Source organism: Syngnathus floridae, chromosome 15, assembly GCF_059516105.1.
Source record: "Syngnathus floridae isolate MCC-2025c chromosome 15, RoL_Sflo_1.0, whole genome shotgun sequence".
NCBI classification, from domain to species: Eukaryota; Metazoa; Chordata; class Actinopteri; order Syngnathiformes; family Syngnathidae; genus Syngnathus; species Syngnathus floridae.
In genome coordinates, this window is record NC_142427.1 from 5,332,216 (window position 1) to 5,352,066 (window position 19,851).

The window sequence follows — 19,851 nt, forward strand, 5'->3', positions numbered from 1 at the left end:
TTGTGCGCACAGATCAGCACCTTCATAAATCCCCACCTGATGCCACCATTTTGTTAGGAAGATATATAAAATATATGATAGTGACTAAAAAAGCTAAAGATTCTTGTTAAGGAAAAAAAGTCCCTCTTAAATTTAACACGGTCTTCAAGGTTTTGTGTAAGTTTGGAGTAATCCTGCCAGCAAATGAACAAGCATGGACTCCGAACAAATTCTTGAGAAGGCAATGAAGATATAAGTAAAATGTTGGTTAAGTGTCATAATGAATTGCTGCATAAATACGCAACTTAAAAAAAAAAAAAAAAAAGCTTTACTGACTGCAGGATGTGACAACATTACATCATCGTGTCACCTCTGTGCGTGTGCATGTTGTCACATTAATGTGACATCACTTAGTCCTTTCATATCTCACCAATCACAAATTTCCGTTTATGAGCTCTTTTATTTTTTTGGGGGGCTCCAGCTGACCACTGCTGCCTCGCTCTGTCAAGGAGACCAGGAGGGGGGAGGAGACTGGGGCTAAGCAGTGTGTTTGTGCATGTGTATGCGTGTGTGTGTGTGTGTGAGAGAGAGAGAGAGAGGAGGAGGAGAAAGAGGGGGTTGGCTTCAGTGTGATGTGAATGGAGCACAAGCGAGAGAGAGAGAGGGTGGGAGGAAGACAGCAGACATCAACCTGCCTCTTGACTTAGCGAACAGAAAACAGACACATTGGGAAGTGTGTATGATTGTTTGCTCTTTTTTTATTTTCAGACAGAGGAAGAGAGCAAGAGACAGGAGGAACTAAGCCAAGTGAAGGAGGTGAGCGAGCCCCAGCGTGGAGATAGATAGCAGAAAAATGCTGCCATGGGGAGAGAAGGGGAGGGAGTCGGCCGAGAGGAAGAGGATGAAACGAGACCGGGTGGAGCGGAGCTGAAATGTTGGAGGTAAGACGGTTTCCTTTCTTTCCTCAACGTCCAGCTTCGGCCCTGTCTTCTTTCTGACCGTAACGTTTGGAAGTGCATACACAAGTAGAGTGTGTGGAGGCATGCACACAATTCAGCCGGCAAAGAGGGGGATGAAATAATACCTCGTGTCATCACATCTTTTGTCCCTCCATTTGTAGTGTTAACTGTCGTTGGAGTGAGCTAAGATGCCCCCCACCCCCTGAAAGCCACCTTGTGTGTCATTACTGCACAGCAGTGAGGGATTCAACCCAGTTAGCCACCTTTGTCGCATTTCATCACTGGCCCTCCTCCTCCCCCACCTACCCCCATCTCCCCTGTCTCTCTATTGTGAGGCCCCAATTGTCTTAAAAAAAGCCCCCCACTATGACACAGTCAAGGAGTGGATGCAGGCGGGGATGGAGGGAGGCAGCCAGACAAGATGAACTGAACATGCATGGACAAAAAAGCAGTAGGATTTGGCTGCTAATCCTAATTTCCAAAGACAAGAACAAAAAAAATACGTTGCCACGTTTGGTTTGCAAGCTTTTGTGCGCATGAAAGGTGATGTGGTGATATCATTGCACGTGACGTGCAGAGACAATGACGGTGAAATGAATTGGGGTGTTGTTTTCAAGGTGGCACAGAGAATAAGGGATGCTGGAGTCAGTCAGCCCCCCCAGCCCCAATCACCACCACCCTCCTGCACTCTGTAATTTCGGATGGGGCTAGTGTGTATGTGTGTGAGCGAGAGCGCAAGACCCGGGGCTTTTGGATAGATGCTGTAGGGAGGAAAGATGCAGGGATGGAGGACCTAGCATGCAGTAATAGAGACACAACAGCAGCAGCAGCAGAAGCAGTCACTTACATAAGCCAGGCCACTCAAAGGACGGGGCATTTAATTTACATTGAGCCGCACTCCCCCCCACCCCCCGCGCTACATGCTATTCATTGTGGTTGACATGAACGCTTTAAGCCACAAAATGCTGTTTTACCCCGAGATGATAGAAGGACTCACTAAAGGTGTAAATGATATCAGCATGAGTAATGCAAAGCTTGCACTGACATAACGTTGCTGAGAACCCACTGATGTGGAGTTGATGAACTGTAACAGTTGTATGCGTTACTTGAATTCGATGAGTTTCTTTTTTAACTCCAAGTTACATTTTCTTTTGGTTTGCATCATTGGTTTCAACTTCCTTTTTTGTCTAGTAGGTTTTGATTGCAATCTGTATTCTTGTATGATTTTGTATTCAGGCCAGTAGAAATCGGAATTTTTACAAAACATACAGTGACTAACTAAAGTCAACTTTACCGGAAAACTGACTTAACCGTGCGGTTGTTTTACCCAGCAAGTTGGTAAATTCTCGTGAGAGAAGTGCAGTTGTTTGACCCATATTGAGATTTCCAATTATAGCTACCACAAACAGGCAGACAAAACTTCGAACAGTCAACTTTTTAAGTGTGAAAAGCAACACAGTGTTTAGGCAAATTAAAAACAGATAATCAAAATAATGATTCAGTAAACATTTTGCATATAAACGTGAAATAGAAATTGTACCTAAATGAAAGCTTTTAAACAAAGGCTTCTTAAAATTAAATGCAAATGCTTTGTGTTTAAAAAAGTTCAATATAACTGAACTGTGCCTGGCTATTTCCTGAATATAAACATGTTAATTAACGACGTATTTTCATACTTTACTCACTAGATGGCCACTTCTCAAGAAGTTACAAAACTGTTAGAGGCCAACCGCGCACTTCATTTGAGTGTCAAAATTCCCTTAAGGCCCCTGTCGAGTGTTATTTGAAGTTTTGCCAACAATCTTCCCTATCCATTATTGTTTGCTCTTTGCAAATATTGGTGTGCTCTGTGATGAGCAGCGGCAGCAGCAATGTGCAGTAAAAGTGAGTCACACTCAGGGGAAATAAACTTCTGCTCTAATGGTTGGTACTATTAGCACCGTGACTACTAAAACAGCACAAATAGTTTGCGGTCATTAATCAGCAATGTTGCACAGAAACGCAATAGAAGGGAAAGCACGAGCAACTCAAGGGGGAGATTCGGTTTTATTCAGAAGCTGTGTGTGTGTGTGTGTGTGTGTGTGTGTGTGTGCGTGCGTGCGTGCGTGCGTGCGTGTGTGCGTGTGTGTGTGTGTGTGTGTGTGGCAGCATTATGGCCTTCATAAAGGCAACCTTTTTAATTCACCTCTTGTTTTGCATCACATGTGCACATGTAACACGTGGAAGCAGTGTGTTTACGCTGATGTAAATACCTCTTAACCTCAGTATTTTTGGAAAAAGTCTCCTAGAGCCGCCCATTGTCTGTCGTCACAAAGTCCCTCTCGATATAGTCCCGCGTACACACATTAGAGCATTAGGCCGTGCGGTGGCAGTCCTTCTCATTGTTCAAGTTGCCATTACACAGGAGAAGTGCACTCAAGGCCTTTCAGAGCCATTGAAAGCGAGCACATCACCACCTGCAAATAGCTGCTGAATCTAAAGGGCACAAAACATCCTGCCCAGAGACCAATGTAAAAATACATTTTTGTAAGAATAATAGATTGCACGGGCGGGGGCCTCTATTAGGCAGTCGCTTGCCTCTCTCCCGTGCAAAAGGATGTCACTTACAAAGCAGCTGGAGCAGATGCATTTCACTGCTGCACCGTCTGGCTGCACCAAACAAACGTGTCACCGTTAGCAAAGGAGGGGCATCTCCTTTGCACTCCAATTCATTTCAAACCAATCCTAAACTGTGTATTGAAAAATAAGCCGTTTTGCGCAGCACCATTGTTAGCATTCAAACTAGTGCTATATCTAGGTCAGAAGGTGCACAGTTAGCGAAGATTAAGCCTCTGGGAAGACTCTTAATTGTGTGCGTTTGCACTAAATCCATTCTGCACCTAGATAATTATTTTAATAAAGGGCAAATTAGGACAGAATATTACAGTTTTATTGTTAATGATTTGTCTTGGACAGAAAAGCAATGATGACACTTTAGTAGTATTTGCTTAAGTATCCTGTTTTGGTACTCAATTTGTCATGGCAGTGTGCTATTTCCTCGATGGACTTCATTTTGTTGTAATTTGAGTTTTAGAGGGCATATTGTGTCCAGCGCTACACTATTTCTGTGGCAAGGGCTGAAAAAAAGAACTGCCTGTGAAAGTCAACAAAAGAGTCACAGAGGCAAAGAATTCAGTGTCTTCAAATAATGACAGCAATTTGAGCCCTCTGCTGTCATAATGGACAAGAAGTCTCCAATTTCCCCTTTTGGAGGTGAAAACAACTTATCAGTTAATGATGAAACATTCAGTCAGTCCCAACACTCACAGAGAGTAAACAACTTGATTTCCTCATACGAGTGAGTACTTGAAGATGAAAACTGGCTTGTCATTTTTGAGTATAAACAAGGAGCAAAGGCGGGCGTTCGGTGTGTTTTCCGCTCGAAGTGTTAGTCGTGCTTTTCCTCTGCATGATGAGTAGAACAGAAGCGTTCAAAATCAGAATAATAGATGTAGTCATGAAGGCTGAGTTTCTTTCCATCATTTTTTTGCTCATCAGCTACGCCCCCAACACACACACACACACACACACACACACACGCACGCACGCACGCACGCACGCACGCACGCAGGCACACACAACAGAGGGACAGCTGCCCTTTCTGTCACCATGAGGACAGCGCACAACATCCATGGCCACTATTTAGTCGCTACACTAGTTGATCACATCACGCCATTCCCCACCAAATTCCAAATAACACAATTGCCACAAAGTTTATTTGGAAACATACAGGAAGTGGTAGCGCCATGTTAATGTCATGGCAAATACATATCAAACAATAGAAGTGCATGCGGCGCGAAGGCCACGATGGGAACAATAGCTTTTACTCAACACCGCTTTCAGCTTGGATTTTTTTTTTCTAAAGAGGAACTTGGTTATTAATATCCACAGTACCATAGAAAGAGCTTCTTTTTCTTTGCTTCCTTCTACTGTATGTTAGCTGATGCAAGTGGTTGGCCGATCATGTCGATGCACATTGTTGTGCAAATATCATTAGATTATAGTTCCGTTTGCTTTGAAATCCTTTTTTTAAATCCACAGACAGACAGAGAGACATGTTTTTTTTTCATTGAAGTTGTCACTTTACGTCACCCCGACCCCAAACAAATTCTAGCCAGGCAGAACTGAAACTCCACCAGAGCTTACTGAAAGTCTCATGTAAAAATGAACTTCTAGTCAGTTTAAGCATGAGGCATTTACTGTAATGCAGTTTCCCAAACCTTTCAGCTGAAGACCCAAGTTAAAAAAATAATTAGTTCCTCTCCAAATCCCTAACTTAGAAACCAATCACATGTATCACCATAACATTGACGTATATATTAGACATTGTTTACATTTCATTTTTATTTGATGAGATGTCAAGATTTTGTAAAAATCTGTACTTGCCTGCAAGTCTTAGGCACCATAGTTTTAGTTATTTGAGATATAAATAATTTACTAACTATAAATCAAATAGACAGCAGGACCTTGATAACAAAAGTGTCATGAAAAGCATCATATTGATATTTCTTCATCCATTTGTTTCTTAGTCAGCAGGTTACTTCCTGGTTTCTGGAGGATAGCAGATGACAGGCTTCTAAAATCCAGTGTCTTCACCTTTATCAGTGTTGCATGTTTCTGGATTCCACCAACATATCAAAAATGAGAAGAGACACCAGGATTAGGGGTTGGCTTAGTAAATCATTTGGTCATATTTTCAAATCTTTCACTCTCAGGTGCAGTGGGTTGGATGAGTTCATGTGTCTTATTTAGACTGAACCTTGCAAACTGTCAGGCCAAAGCAGCTGAAATACTTTCCTGTCCAAGGCATAACAGAAAAAATGCGAGAGTAGTGCAGTGCAATCGACTTAACAGCTTTTGGAAGGAGTCCAGTTCACTGTCCGCAGTGTGACTCGGACAGGGTGGGGCTTGTGAAGGGAGGGGATGGGTGGTGGGGGTGGAGCTTTGGACTGAATTAGACCATCAGACCATCCCATTAATACACTTTTACTTTATCTGAAAGCATCACCAGCAGAGCCAGCCAGTGTGAAAAGGTTGAGCGGCAATGCAGAGGTGCAACTGGATCTAATGTAAGAGTGTTGCATTGGATCAATAAAGAGCGTTGGTTTTACATTTCCAGCAATCAATCTCTTATTTTAGACTCACGAACTGATGAGGCAGCTTTTTACTACCGTGAACACCTCCGACATTGAACTTTTGGTCAAGTGGTTAAGAATGCTAAGAATTCACAGAGAAACTGATTAGATCGCGGCACAATCATCCCGACGACCCTCTGCTAAAGTCGTGCGAGCGTTAAGTACAAATGATGACGACACTCATCCTCTCTGGGTTCAAATGTCAGTCATCTCTTCCTGTTTCACAGGACGTTTGCAGTGTGCAAAATATGTCAAGTGACAATGACTTCCCCAAAACAGCATGCATGGTCTGTCTCTTTTCACTACGTGCATCTGTTATTGACATTGCTATCTTGGATGAAATATTCTCAAGAGTTTGTCAGAGAGCAAAAAGATAACTTTTCATCAACTGAGGCATCCTGATGGTGTTGTCATCTTTATCCTCTTGTATTAGATCACGCTTTAGTGCGCAGGTGAACCGATTAAAGCGGCAGAATCAAGAAGTTGACCATTCTTTCGTGCACTTCCTCCTCTGGTTTATTTAAAAGCATTGAGTTGACTTCATGTTGATCTGGCTGTAGACTCGTGGCTCTGATGGTGTGAGGGGTCATCCACCACTCTGACTGAGACGAGCTAACGTGAGTGCGCTGCTATTATAATCGATCATCACTATACGTATATAGTGCTGTTCGCTAATGAGCACATCAGCTGCAAGAATTTCTTCCCAGGCTGGAAAGTGCAATCTCTAATTATTAGTTTGCGTCATAAAAACAATAACATCAGTGGTAATTGTAGTTATAGCCACATTCCATACATCGTTCTCAGAAGCAGCCTAAGCAGGCACCACTTGTAGCTTGTAGTATTGAGAGCCTTTCAAAATGCATTTACTGTTTATTCCCATAATGTCCTTAAGTTATTTTTTATTGCCACTCAGCCGTTCCTGCTATCATTCATTGATCCGTTTATATTGGTTAAAGCCAGACTGACTCATGCTGCACTGCTCACTGGGTAATATCTAGGGAAACATTAGGCTGAGTATTCATCTTCAATGATATTTTTCTCAGTGTACGATTGTTCTTTTATAATAAACAATTTAAATTGCAAAACTTCTTTCAGAAGATCATACATGAATATAGAAAAGAAGTACACTGTACAGTTCCTCTTGACATTGAACTTCATGTGTCACATGCTTGTCCATAAAGGTTAAAAAGGTGATGTTGTGCTTTTGAGAAAAAAAACCCCAAAACACTACCCTGGATAAATGAATGTAAGAGTGTGGCCATCTTGCTTTGATAATTCATCTGAATAAAAAAATAAGGTGGGATATGCATTTATTACTGTCATGTACTGTAGGTGTTAAAGCATTCAGCTTAAATTTGGAATTTTTATTCTTTCTTTGCTAAAGGAGAAAGGTTCATCTGTTTTGGTCATCTGAATAAACAGAGGGCTCATTTCAAACAGTGAGGGTGATGTGGCATAATCACCAAGTCCTGTTGGACAGCATACCACATTTAGACCTGGCATGGGACAGGTTGTCATGGAAACAAGCGCTGATTTAAGGGATGAGTTGGGGGGTCTTAAAAACGTTGGCATATGTTCTGTGTCAAAGACAGCTTCAATGTTGTGTGTGTGTAGGGGGGTAGCTGCACCAGTTTTAGTTGTTGGAACAACATGAAGAATGTGACAGTTACGAGCAGTCAAATTGATGTTTGACATGCTCGTCAGCTCAAATAGATTTTGCACCACTGACCTCACTTGGTGATTATGACGCTACTACTTTTGCTTGTGCCAAAATCTACTATTTGGCCCATTGTCATTCTGTGTCACACATGCTCTGTCACAACTTGCGTAAGTAGCCATCCGACCTGTGTTTTGGACTTTCTATAGCTAAGTCTATCTCAGCAAAATATACCCTGAACTGGTCACCAGACAATCACATGGCGCAAGTGTCCCACGCCGACGTTACTAACCACTCAAAAGTCACACGACACAAAGCTGCGGCTGCCCGAATGCTGAGTCAGACGATGTGAATCAACAGACCACATGGACCAGGCACACAATGTGCAGTCAGCAACACTTCCTGCTCAGTTTTCTCATTAGTAGCATGCATGAAAATTCTGGCAGTGGGTGCATTAGCATATCTTGCCGTGCGGCTCAAACCGCCCATTGTGACACGTTACACAACTTCTGTATTTTGTTGTTTGTAAACGCCTCTTTGCAAAATGTAAAGCTTCCTCTGTATTCATTTGAACTAGGACAGGAAGCAGACAAGAGAGCAGAGTGTAGACCACTGTGGCGTGTGTTCTTTGAACTCTTCTTCGCATGCCACTGCACCTGCTCTTCAGGATGCAAGAGCAAGAGCTGAGATGCATGTGAAAAAGCTTGACAGGAAGAAGCCTCACGCTACCAACAGCAGCGACAGATTTCAGCCTTAGGCAATTGACGTCAGACACGAGAGACAAAAAAAATTATCTTATCTACCCATTATCTTAGGACTTCAAAAGACAACTTATTTATCACAATTGAATTATTATTCCTTTAAATGCATAGTTGTAAATAATTACAAAAGTAGCAGTCTGTTTTTGTGAGAGCAAATGTGAAAGACAGTGTCCTTCTATTGTATGTTGCCAGTGAGTCAGGAAGACACCCCCGCCCCACCCACTACTAAGACTGTCTATTGTGGCTGTGCTTTCATGGGCTGGTTGTACTGAGGCTCATGGAGCTATTTAGAGATACTTTGCTAGAGTTTTAAAAATTGAACTGCAAGAGCAAAACAACACAATCAAACACATCCAGACTTAAATGATGAAATATATTGAAAATGTTTGTTTTTTTGTAGGTGCTGAAAAATACCATGTTGGGGGTGCAGACAGGGCCTTGTCGAAGAGGAAGAAGAATCAGGCCACAGTGATGGTCCACCTCAGTCCGCAGGAAGCGGCAGCTTGCAACTCCCGGATCACTCCCAAAACTCCCTGCCGATCACCCGGTTGAACCTCTACTACATTCGCATTGCTTCATCATTCACACTCTGCGTGTACAGTTGAGACCATTTCAAGTGATTTGAAGCGGGACTTACAGTAATGTTCGCTGAGTAGAGGTTCACACTTCACATCTGGTTCATATTGGTGATCACATCATTGGGTTGGAGGTCATTTCCCTGGCAACATGCAATCCGACGACCTTTTTGTACGCAAGTTCCGGCGCCAGAACGTGCGGCCACCTGTTGCGGCCGTCAATTTTGATCCAAAACGGGAGGCGGGCGTAGTGGAGTGGCCACCCAGGAGGGAGGGAGATGGGTCAGATGGAGACAACCTGACCCCAAGTCGGGCGGGCCTGACCCTTCGTGCGGTGGGCCGGGGCCACATCATGCAGAGGAGCAACAGCGATGTGACTTTAGGGGACTTGGACTCTGGAGGGAAGGCTGGAGGCAAAGCTACTCGGGCAGTTGGCGAGAAGGTGGGCGTGGGAGCTCAGGGAGACTCTGGGGCGCTGCTACACAGGGAATATGGCAGTCTCTCCTCACTGGAGAGACAGACTCAAGTCCAGGATGCAGGAACTGCAAACCAAGGGCCCCTTAGCCCAAATGCCCTCCGCTTTAAAGACCCCTTCCTGCTTTTAGGACTCCAAGGCAACCCGCCGGAACCTGACGGCTTCTTCCGAGGGTTGTCTTCTGTCACGGGGGACTCCCCAAAACCCGCAAAGCCGCCCAAGCCTGAAGGTCTCAGTAAGAAGTCCAAACCTGTGCCCCCTCAAATCCCTCAGCCAGGTGCTTATGATATCATCGGGGGTGGTGCTTGGGTGAGGAACTTTGCCCACTATGATGTTCAGAGCATCCTCTTTGACCTCACAGAGGCAGCCACCAACAGAGACAGCATTGGACGCAAAAAGAATATCACCTCAGGGGCCTCTGCTGCCTCCCAGATGCGGCCCCTCTCCCAGGGCACGCCCTCCTCCCCTGCACTGGGCGGCGTGGGCAACGGCGGCATGGATGACCCCGAGCAGTCGCTGCTGCTGGATGAAGGGGACGGCAACGACAACGAGCTGCTCCTCAGCTGCCCCCACTTTCGGAATGAGACGGGCGGAGAGGAGCAGGTGGGCTTGGGTCTGGGCCTGGGCCGATCCCAGGCCAGACGGGGGCTATGGCTGAGCCCGCGAACCCCCAACGATGCGGCGTCAGTCCTGGAGGAGCCCAGGGAAAGTCACATCCAGCAGCAGGGCAAAAGCAACTATTTCATCGAACACGCAGATCTGGGGGCACATTATTATCGCAAATATTTCTACATGAAAGGTAAGAAACTTCAATGTTGTGGCCAGTAAGTGCATACCACTGAATGTGTGTATTCTTATTCCAGAACATCAGAATTTCTTTGGAATGGATGATCGTCTCGGGCCAGTGGCCATCAGTTTCCGCAGAGAGGAAAAGGAAGGCACCAGTGGAGCTCAGTACAACTACAGAATCATCTTTCGCACCACAGAGGTCAACATCAAACTCTTTTGTGCTCAATGTGCAGAGACCCCATTGATTGAACTTTTGTCCTGGATTGAATCCTTTCCTCAGATGAAGACACTGCGAGGCTCCATCTTGGAAGAGTCTGTTCCCTCAGCCGCCCGTCACACGACCCCTCGAGGTTTGTCTCCCAAGCGGCTGCTGGAGTTCATCATGCCCGAACTCAACCTGCACTGCCTTCGCTTGGCATCAAACTCCCCCAAGGTCCGTGATACCTTGCTCAAGCTGGATGAACAGGGGGTAAGTGCCAGCTAAGGACCCCCACTACTATTTGGAATCAGAGCTCTTGGTTTCTTGAACTTATTTGATTCACACTCAACAAAAAGATGACATTCTTTGCAAAAAAAAAAAACAATAACCATGTTTATCACGAACCTTTCTCTCTTTTTTATTTTGTCTAGCTAAATTTTCAGCGAAAGGTCGGCATTATGTACTGCCGAGGTGGTCAGAGCTCCGAGGAGGACATGTACAACAACGAGAGCTCCGGTCCGGCATTTGAGGAGTTTCTGGATCTGCTGGGTGATCGTGTGCGACTGAAGGGCTGGGAGAAATACCGAGCTCAGCTGGACAACAAGAGTGAGTGAAAACGCTCACCACACTCACGTTTTGTTTCAGGACGTATAGCCGTGTAAGCCTGAGATCACTGAACTCATCATTTGACTCCTTTTTGCAAAATAGCTGTCACTGCGGGTTCGCAATTGCACGTGGCTGAAAAGACATAATGTTGCGACTTCGTTGCATGACATGTTCCTGTTTTCTTTTACAGCTGACTCGACGGGGACTCATTCGCTGTACACACGCTACCAGGACTATGAGATTATGTTCCATGTGTCCACCATGCTTCCCTACACAGCCAACAACACTCAACAGGTAAAATTAACACGCCAACACTGCTAGTTACTCCAAAAATACATCAATGCAAACTACAAGCACAAAAATGATCTTTGTCTGTCAATTAATACTTCACTGACAGCGTCAACCATTGGTCTCATAATCATTTTTTATGTTTAATTCAGTTTCTGCATAAAATCATATTTGATTGTGCAAGTGTATTTATGGGGAGTTGCAAGTACTGTAAATGTATTGCGATCTATTTGTAGCTGTTGGGGTGACAATTGTAAATTTTAGCTCTCGATTTGAAGTTGCCTTAAAAAGTCAAAGTGATTGGTGACTCAATGTATGTGTGGTGTGTTTGTCTAACAATTCCACTTTCCATCATTTTGTAGTTGCTGAGGAAGCGCCACATCGGCAACGACATTGTAACCATTGTGTTCCAGGAGCCGGGCGCGTTGCCCTTCACGCCAAAATCCATCCGCTCCCACTTCCAACACGTCTTCATTATCGTTCAAGTTCACGAGGCCTGCACGGACAACACCTATTACAGGTTTGCGGCGATGCCTTGAATGCGTCTGTGTTGCAAAACCATGTCAAGCCCACTTTCACATTTGTAAACCTGAGGAGGTGCGCTCTCAAACTTCTCAAAGGCAAACAAGACAAATACGAAACGCTACCTGTCTTAATCTGTCAATCGTCTTTTTCTCTTTCCCTCTCAGGGTGGCTGTGACACGCTCTAAAGACATGCCATTATTTGGGCCGCTCTTCCCCAAGGGCGCTCTCTTCCCTCGCTCGCCAGCCTTCCGAGACTTCCTCCTGGCCAAGGCAGTCAATGCTGAGAACGCCGCAGAAAAGTCTGAAAAGTTCCGCTCCATGGCCACCCGCACACGACAAGAATACCTGAAGGACTTAGCTGAGAACTATGTGACCACAACGCCTATCGACTCCTCCACTAAGTTCCCGCTGCTCTCCCTGGGAGGCAAGCGCAAAGACAAGTTGAAGGGCGCCAAAGGGGCGGAGCTGCACAGTGCCGGGGCGCTGGTGTGGGCTGTCATGGTGGACAGCGGGGAGGAGGGCGAGGCGGCAGAGTACAAGCTGCCCTGTCTGCTGGGCATCTCGGCCGAGTCGGTGGTGCTCATCGAGAGGTGCACGCGCAGGGTGGTGTTTAACTGCTCCTGCAGGGACGTCATCGGATGGAAAGCAATGGTCCAAACAAAAGATGGCGGGCCATGCTTGGACATCTTCTATGAGCGCGGCGAGTCCGTGTCCATTAGCGTGATGGAGAGCCAGACTGAGGATTTAAAAGAGGTGGTGCAGAGACTGGAGGTGGGTGATCATTACCTTGTCATTCATTACTTCTGTAACACTTTATCGGACAAGGAATGGTGACTCAATTGAATCTTTGAAATTGACCTTTGATGACTCACTGGTGGCAGAGATAGGAGACCAGATCATTGACTTTTGGCTATACATCTCTTTATCAACGTTTTATGAAGAATGAGGTTTTTTTTGTTGTTTTTGTGAACCCACTGAGATATCCTTGCCCCTCCCACCACCACCATGGCCCCTCCAAGGAAAAAATATCTTAGCTCCACCTGTGTGCCTCACTATAGTTAGTGGAGTGGAGTTTGTACTGTATGTCCCACACAAAACTTATTGGAACTTTAGTGTCTTTTCTCAAGGCCACCAGTTTCTTGCAACCGGCTTCCATATTTTCCCTTTACTGTCTTTCAAGTAGCATTGAAGCGATGAAAAAAAAATCTTAATCATCGTCATCCTTCCATTCCTCTTGTTGCTGCTAATCCTGCACAGAGTGACAGATGAGCTTGAGCCCATCCCGGCTGACTTTGGGCAAGGGCACATATATGCAGAGTCACACTCACATTCACACCGTTGGGCAATTTCTACAGTGTCATAATGACCATTAGTCTTAACTTTTAATCATCATTTCGGTCTATAAACCGCTTTTGGCCATGCATTTAAGTCTTCATCCTCCCCTCATCTGCAGTTGGTTACTCGGGGGTGTGAGGCCCTGGAGGTCACCCCGCTCCGTGACGGCGTGGGCCAGCCTGGCTTTCTGATGAACGAGGAGGGATTTGTGACAGAGCTGCAGCGGTTCTGCTATGCCGAGAGCGGCGGGCTGCAGCTGTGGGCTCGCGTGGTGCGCCTATGCGGCCACTCCCTGGTCCACCTCAGCACGGAAGAGAGGAGCAGGCTGCTCCGCACGGCGCACAAGATCCACATCACCGTCATCCCGCCAGACGAGAACGGGAAACCCCGCAGGTGGGAGAAGCTGCTGAGTGAACAGGGAATGTAATATATTAAGTAGGAGAAACTCTGATTCGATTTCTTAATGTTCTTTAGGAGCTTCTCTGAGCTGTACCAGAAAGCCATCAAGGATGCTGAGTGTAAGCCTGGCGAGGACCATTCCGGTGAGGCCTGGGTGCTTGATGAGCGGGAGATAAAAGAGGAAGACGGGGACAAGCAGCCTAAGGAGGATAGCGTTAATGAGGCGGACGCAGCCGAGGTCCAGGTGGAAGGCGACGGGGCAGAAGAGCATCAAGGGCAAAGTGAGAGAGATGACCCGGACTCACTCCTAGTGCCACCAAGCCTGCCCTTGTTACGGGCCACCTCCCTGCAGGACCAAACGTCCACTCAGGAGCAGGAGTGCTCGCAGCTCACACGCAGCTTCTCTTTAGAGAGGCATTCATCCTACAGCCAAACATCCGAGGGGTGAGTTAGTGAGACAAACAAGTGCTTTGCGGTGTGTTAGATAAGAACAGCACACAGAATGCAATCCTGCGGATTACTTGTTTGAGTGGTTTGAATTCTCTTGAGCTTTGACATCTGCAGTGGATATAAATGTCACCAAGATTTAACAGCAGATTTGCTTTGTTTTTGTTTTTCTCCCTCTCATGCCGTCTTCATCTTTCTTACAGACACATTTATGACAACGTGGCCTTGAAAGAGAACCGCCACATCTACGAAAATGTCGGCGAGCTGATAGATAACACGCCCGATCTAATACTGGCAGCCAAGCCCAAATTTGCCCTGGAGGACGAGCAGGTGATGTAGCAACACGCAAGGGCATGATTTAGATTCTGTTCAATACCGGTGCTCGCCTTTTAAATCTCTCTTTGCCTCCCAGTTCATTGGCGACTTTGGTGATGAGAAAGCTTCAGCGAGCGAATCGTCTCTGTCCTCCTCGAGGTTGTCATGCGTGGACCGAGCTGAGAGGAACTCACGAGCCTTAAGTCTTCACAACTCCATCACTAAGAGTAAGACTTGCAAAGCTGATTAATGGAAGCCACATACACACTCATTGGGCACAACATTAGGCACATATGCACAAATTCATCAGACAGCTGTATTTAAAAAATATATATTTTCTGCAAACATTTTAAAAAAACATTGTTGAACAAAGCTGCTCCAATGAAACAATTCAAAATCATCTCTGCTTGATTTGTGCTTCAAATGCCTTTTCCTCCCCCCATATCCTTTCTGTGTTAAACCGCTCTTTTCATGATCGTCCCTCTGCTCCCCACTGCATCCCCTTTGTCCTTCCGCCCATCCTTCCTTCCATCCATCCATCCTGCCCCCTTTTTCCGCTAATCTAATATCACCCCTTGCTCTGCTGCCACCCCCTGCCAGGGCTGTGATGAAAAGGGGGACAGATGGGTGGTGGGAGGGGTGGAGTTTTAGTACAAGACACTCCTAATGCCATCTGCTGTGCCTCCTCTGAGACTATCAACCTCACCATTTAACAGCCATGACTGGACACCCACTCCGCAGATTTATGATCATATGTGAGGAGGCCATCAATAAAACCAATGGATTAGTTTGCCTTCTGTCGGATCACAAGGTACCTTATCAATTATGGCAATTAGGATTGTTTTTGGCCAGCTATAATGGCGATACCCTAAATAATCATTCTCACGTCTGTACTTGATTATCAAAGTCCTCATTTCCCATTTACACGAGCAAAAAAAGAATTGCCCTACATGCAGTCTAGACTAAAACATCTGCAGAAGCATCAAGCAGTTCAGCTAAATCCAATCAGCCTTAACACAACAGCACCACCTCGTGGCGACCTTTTTTCCCCAAAAAACTTTCAATCCAAAATGAGAGTGTCTGCAAAGTGCTGTCGCAGTGTTCTCCTGCCCCAGATGCATTATATTAAAAAGTATTTCACACTGCGGCTGCACTCATCTTAAAATCTTGCTCTCAGTTCTCTCCGAGACGACGGATTCCACCGAAGAAGAGTGGCAGTCCATCGCTGACCTGGCCACAGCCTGCCGCAGCATCCTGGAGGCGCTGTCACGCGAGGGTGAGCAGCTATTTAACCGTGCAATGATGTGAATGTCAAATAATCATCAGGAGGGAAGCTAATGGCATACCCGTCTTCACTGATTTGTGGTTATGGTCGTTAAAAAAAATAAGGGAATGGCAAATGGAAGACATACAACCTGTAAAGACCTACTAAAATAAAAAATACAAAAATCAATTTTGCTGAGAAAACAGCTCACTGGATGCTGTTTCAGTAAGTGTGATATGATTTAATCTTTCTCTTGTCACAGATCGTAAAGCTGGAGACCAATCGGGAGCTGACACGGATGGCAAGTTCAACACAAAGGAAAGGTGGGTCACGGTTGCTGTGCAACAAATGCTGTCCTAATATCTTATCTCCATAAAGATCCAGGGGGACCATGCAAGCCCTGCCTCAAAAAGCAAAAATCCACAAATAACTGACCAGTCTACATAAAAGGGATTTGTAACTATGTATTATTACCAAAAGAGGGCGACAAAGCGTTAGTCCTAAAGCACTCACAGCATGCAGCTAGCATGTACCCAACGATGAACCCATGTTTACCCAACGATGAGCCCATGTTACATAAGCAAATGTATGACTTGTGTCACTGCTCTTGTGTGCTGCAGTGACTCTCCAGGCTACCTTGAGGAGAAAGTGTCACAACTGGAGGCCATGCTGAAGAAGCTGCAGGATGACCTGCAAAAGGTGCTTTGATTTTCATCTTGGCTCTTTTAGCATTTCCACTGAATTGCACAGGAGATTCAGCAGGTGGGAACAAACGTTGTGCTAGGTGATTTTGTGTCTTGTTTACATGTTCAAGGCCTCCCAGCAATGCAACTACCTTTACTATAGAGGCAGCCAACTCAGTGCAGAGATGAAATTCAAACACTGTTTTTTTTTTCACTAGTACTGTCAAATGTTCTACGCTTGGGTGAATCTGCTGCCACTCCTGTTGTTATTTAAATACCACTGAAGGCTGTAATCAGTAGTTTTGCTTTTACACTTGGTTGAACGTAGTCCATGTTATGTGCATGTAGAAAATTGTGTGGAAAATTGTATGTGCTGCGCCAGAAAGTTTATTGTGGACTTTTTTTCTTGCAGCAAAACGCTGCTTGACGAAAATACTTTGAACACAAAGTTGCCTTGCATTGAGAATTGTCAATACTGTACAGAATTTGTGTCTACTCGATGTGTGTGTACAAAACTTTTATTCCTCCCTATAATTTATATGAAAAGTTATTTATAAAAGCTCTTGACTGGGACAGCAACTGTGACTCTTTTCAATTGTGACTCATTTTATGGGTGACTTTCGAAACCATTGATCTGATGCATTATTATTATTATTATTATTATATTATTATTATTATTATTATTATTATTATTATTATTATTATTATTATTATTATTAGTATTATTATTAGGTGGTTGGGTATTATTTGTTTGAGAATTGTAATTTTATAGCTTGTAATCTGCAATGCCTCATATTTCAAGCTGTCATTCACTGACACACATTTGACCACAACCCCCATCCCCACCCTCCCTCCACCTCCCTCCCCCTTTTTGTTCCTGCCACACGCAGCGATCTGAGAGTTGGCCTTTTGTTTTTGTTTGTGTGCCCGTGTCTTTCAGGAGAAGGAGGACAAGGCGGTGCTGCAGGCCGAAGTGCAGAGCCTGCGGCAGAACAACCAGCGGCTGCAGGAGGAGTCGCAGAGCACGGTAGCACGCCTCATCAAAGTCACCGAGCTGCTGTGCAACGTCAACAAACCCAGTTAGCGCACACCGCCTCCTCTAAATGCTCCTGCGGCAAACAACAATCAGCAGAACGATGTGCGTGTGATCTGATCCGTCCCCCTGACGCACGTCCACATCCTCCGACTGGACTTGCCTGCTGGTGAAGGTGTATGCAAATGGACTCTGAAAAGTAATGACATTCCCTTGCAAGTGTGTACTTCTGGCTGCTGTTATTCTGCTATGCCCGAGAGATCTCTTTATGTGTGGGTGCGTGTGCGCATCTCTTACTGTACTTTGCTTCAAATACTTGACTAGCTGGGCTGATCAGCACTTCCATTTGAAGTTACGACTGAGAGCATGTTTATCTGAAAATTGACCAAAAGTGTACACAGACAGCTTATAGAATCACATGTACACTGTGTGTGCGTGTAGCGTGTGTTAAATGTGATGAGTAGTGTTACATTATAGTGTGGAAGGTGTGTTTAAAAAATCTGAGGAAAAGGGGGCCAATTGAAGGCCCCTCTAGAATGCCAATCTCTTGCTTCTTAGTAGTACTGTACTCAAGTTTTAGAAAGGGATGCTGCTAATAATCCCTTGAGTAATTAAAAAGAGGGAAACCTGCACATATGAGGACAAATAAGATGAGCCTGAAAAAGGGGGTCAGCCTCCCTTGAAGACACACAATGGCAGGAAAGAACAGCTTCCTTCCACAACTTGTTTTCCTCGAACCTCACTTAATATTGTAGCAGCCATACTGTAGAAGTTCTCCTCCTACTGGCCTCGGCGCACCAAACGGCAGCTTTGATAGATTTTGTGTCAATGAAACAAATATCAAACTAGAATACAATGGTTTGTGACTGCTGGCTGGCCTTTAAGTGGTAGCAGTGAGAGGAAATCTTCCAAACTTCTTTTTTTTTTTTTTTTTCTTTCTAGATTCTTTGCACTTTTTGGGTAAAATCAGCACTGGACAGAGGCACATATTGGATTTGATTTTTTCTGCTTGTGCTCTATCTTACCTCACTTTTTTTTTTTTTGTTTATGTGGGCCCACCGCCAACATGATGTGTTTAAAAAAAAGAGACTGACTGGTTTTCCTCAGTGCCAACTAACGCCCAGGCAGCTCAGAATCAAGATCCTTTTATCAATTACGTTTCCAACATTTACTTAGACTCTCAATGCCCTTGTTTGGTGTACAAAGTTTTCTCTTGTAATTTTATTTTAGAGTCACTGTGAATACCTGGTACCAGCATATTAAGATACAGTATATAGAGATTTAATGATGAATCTAATAATGATTATCCGTATGTGAGGATGCTTTGTACAGCTCCTGTTATACAGATCTTGTGGACATGCTGAAGCCTCTGGACTGAACTATCGGTGTGAGAAGAACTGTGTCTCGTATTGTTGTTTAGATTGTGAGAGGTCGGTGAAGCATGAGAATGTGCCAAGCAACATCCAAACTTCCCCTCCGTATGTGTATGTGTGTGCGTCAAAATGTAACTTATTAATCATGCAAATGTGGATTTTATTGTCGCAGTTGAAACTTGAGGGAAGCTGATCGGAAGCAAAATGTGAACAAGCAGAGAGGGGCAAGGCGTGCTTGGTTTGAAATGTGACTTTGTATTATCGTAGGAAGCCAGCAGTGATCAAATCATATCTGTAAAGCTCATATTCTAGCTTTCACAAGGTCTTAAACAATATTAGGTACGCCTTAACGAGCAAGGACGGTCAAAGTACGAGTTCTCTGACTTTGTGCCTACCTGAAAATTTCATGTATGTTTAGCCAGCTCACTTTTCTCATTTCTTTGTCCCATGCTTGCACTGACTTGAGGTTTTGGTTGCAGATGAAAATCTTAACATCTGATCTGATGTGTGAGCAAAACAGATTTGAGATGATTCTGATGATGATGCGTGGGGGTTGCTGAGGCTTCACAACAAAATGTTGTAAGTGAAGCAATCAGACAACTGTAGGATTTGTAAACCTGAATTAAAGTGGAAATGGGTGCTTAATTGATGATGCATTGCAATCAGGTTGAATGTCCTATTTTTTTCTCAATGCTCAATTACGGGTATTGTGTTTAAAAATAAATCCATTGATTTTTAAAGACACAATAAGAAGTAACTTAAGCTGCTGTCATGTTCACAATACAGCAAGACACCGCCATATAAAACATTGCGTTTCCTTAGTCTTTCCTCATGTAACTCTTTTCTTAAACAACAGCCCAAGAAGAATGTTCTCCCCTCTCTGCACTGACATTGGGAAGACTTATGATGACAACAATGTGTCGGCCTATGTCTTTATTTGGGGTTGAAGCATACCACTGAGCCTTCACTTGAAGCTCCAACTGTGTCTCACACAACAGCACAGGGGCCCAAGAGC

General features: G+C 44.7%; 1 protein-coding gene across 8 annotated transcripts; it reads left to right on the forward strand.

Moving 5' to 3' along the window:
* The first annotated feature begins 454 nt into the window (after nucleotides 1-454).
* sipa1 (signal-induced proliferation-associated 1) lies at nucleotides 455-19,498 on the forward strand. Of its 8 annotated transcripts, none has more exons than XM_088398699.1 (17): nucleotides 455-523; nucleotides 748-920; nucleotides 8,931-10,379; nucleotides 10,444-10,568; nucleotides 10,650-10,838; nucleotides 11,000-11,174; nucleotides 11,365-11,468; nucleotides 11,825-11,982; nucleotides 12,152-12,758; nucleotides 13,441-13,715; nucleotides 13,797-14,165; nucleotides 14,372-14,498; nucleotides 14,581-14,710; nucleotides 15,661-15,759; nucleotides 16,010-16,070; nucleotides 16,368-16,446; nucleotides 17,371-19,498. In XM_088398699.1, the coding sequence occupies exons 3-17, from the start codon at nucleotides 9,257-9,259 to the stop codon at nucleotides 17,512-17,514; spliced, it is 3,765 nt and encodes a 1,254-aa protein (XP_088254825.1). In that variant the 5' UTR covers nucleotides 455-523; nucleotides 748-920; nucleotides 8,931-9,256; the 3' UTR covers nucleotides 17,515-19,498. The 8 variants fall into 8 exon arrangements, 6 of the variants coding, with proteins under 6 accessions (XP_088254825.1, XP_088254824.1, XP_088254828.1 ...); XM_088398698.1 differs by having other exon boundaries at nucleotides 501-644; XR_015863063.1 differs by lacking the exon at nucleotides 455-523 and adding an exon at nucleotides 15,200-15,294 and having other exon boundaries at nucleotides 545-920; nucleotides 16,368-16,509; nucleotides 17,371-17,517.
* Nucleotides 19,499-19,851: the final 353 nt, after the last annotated feature.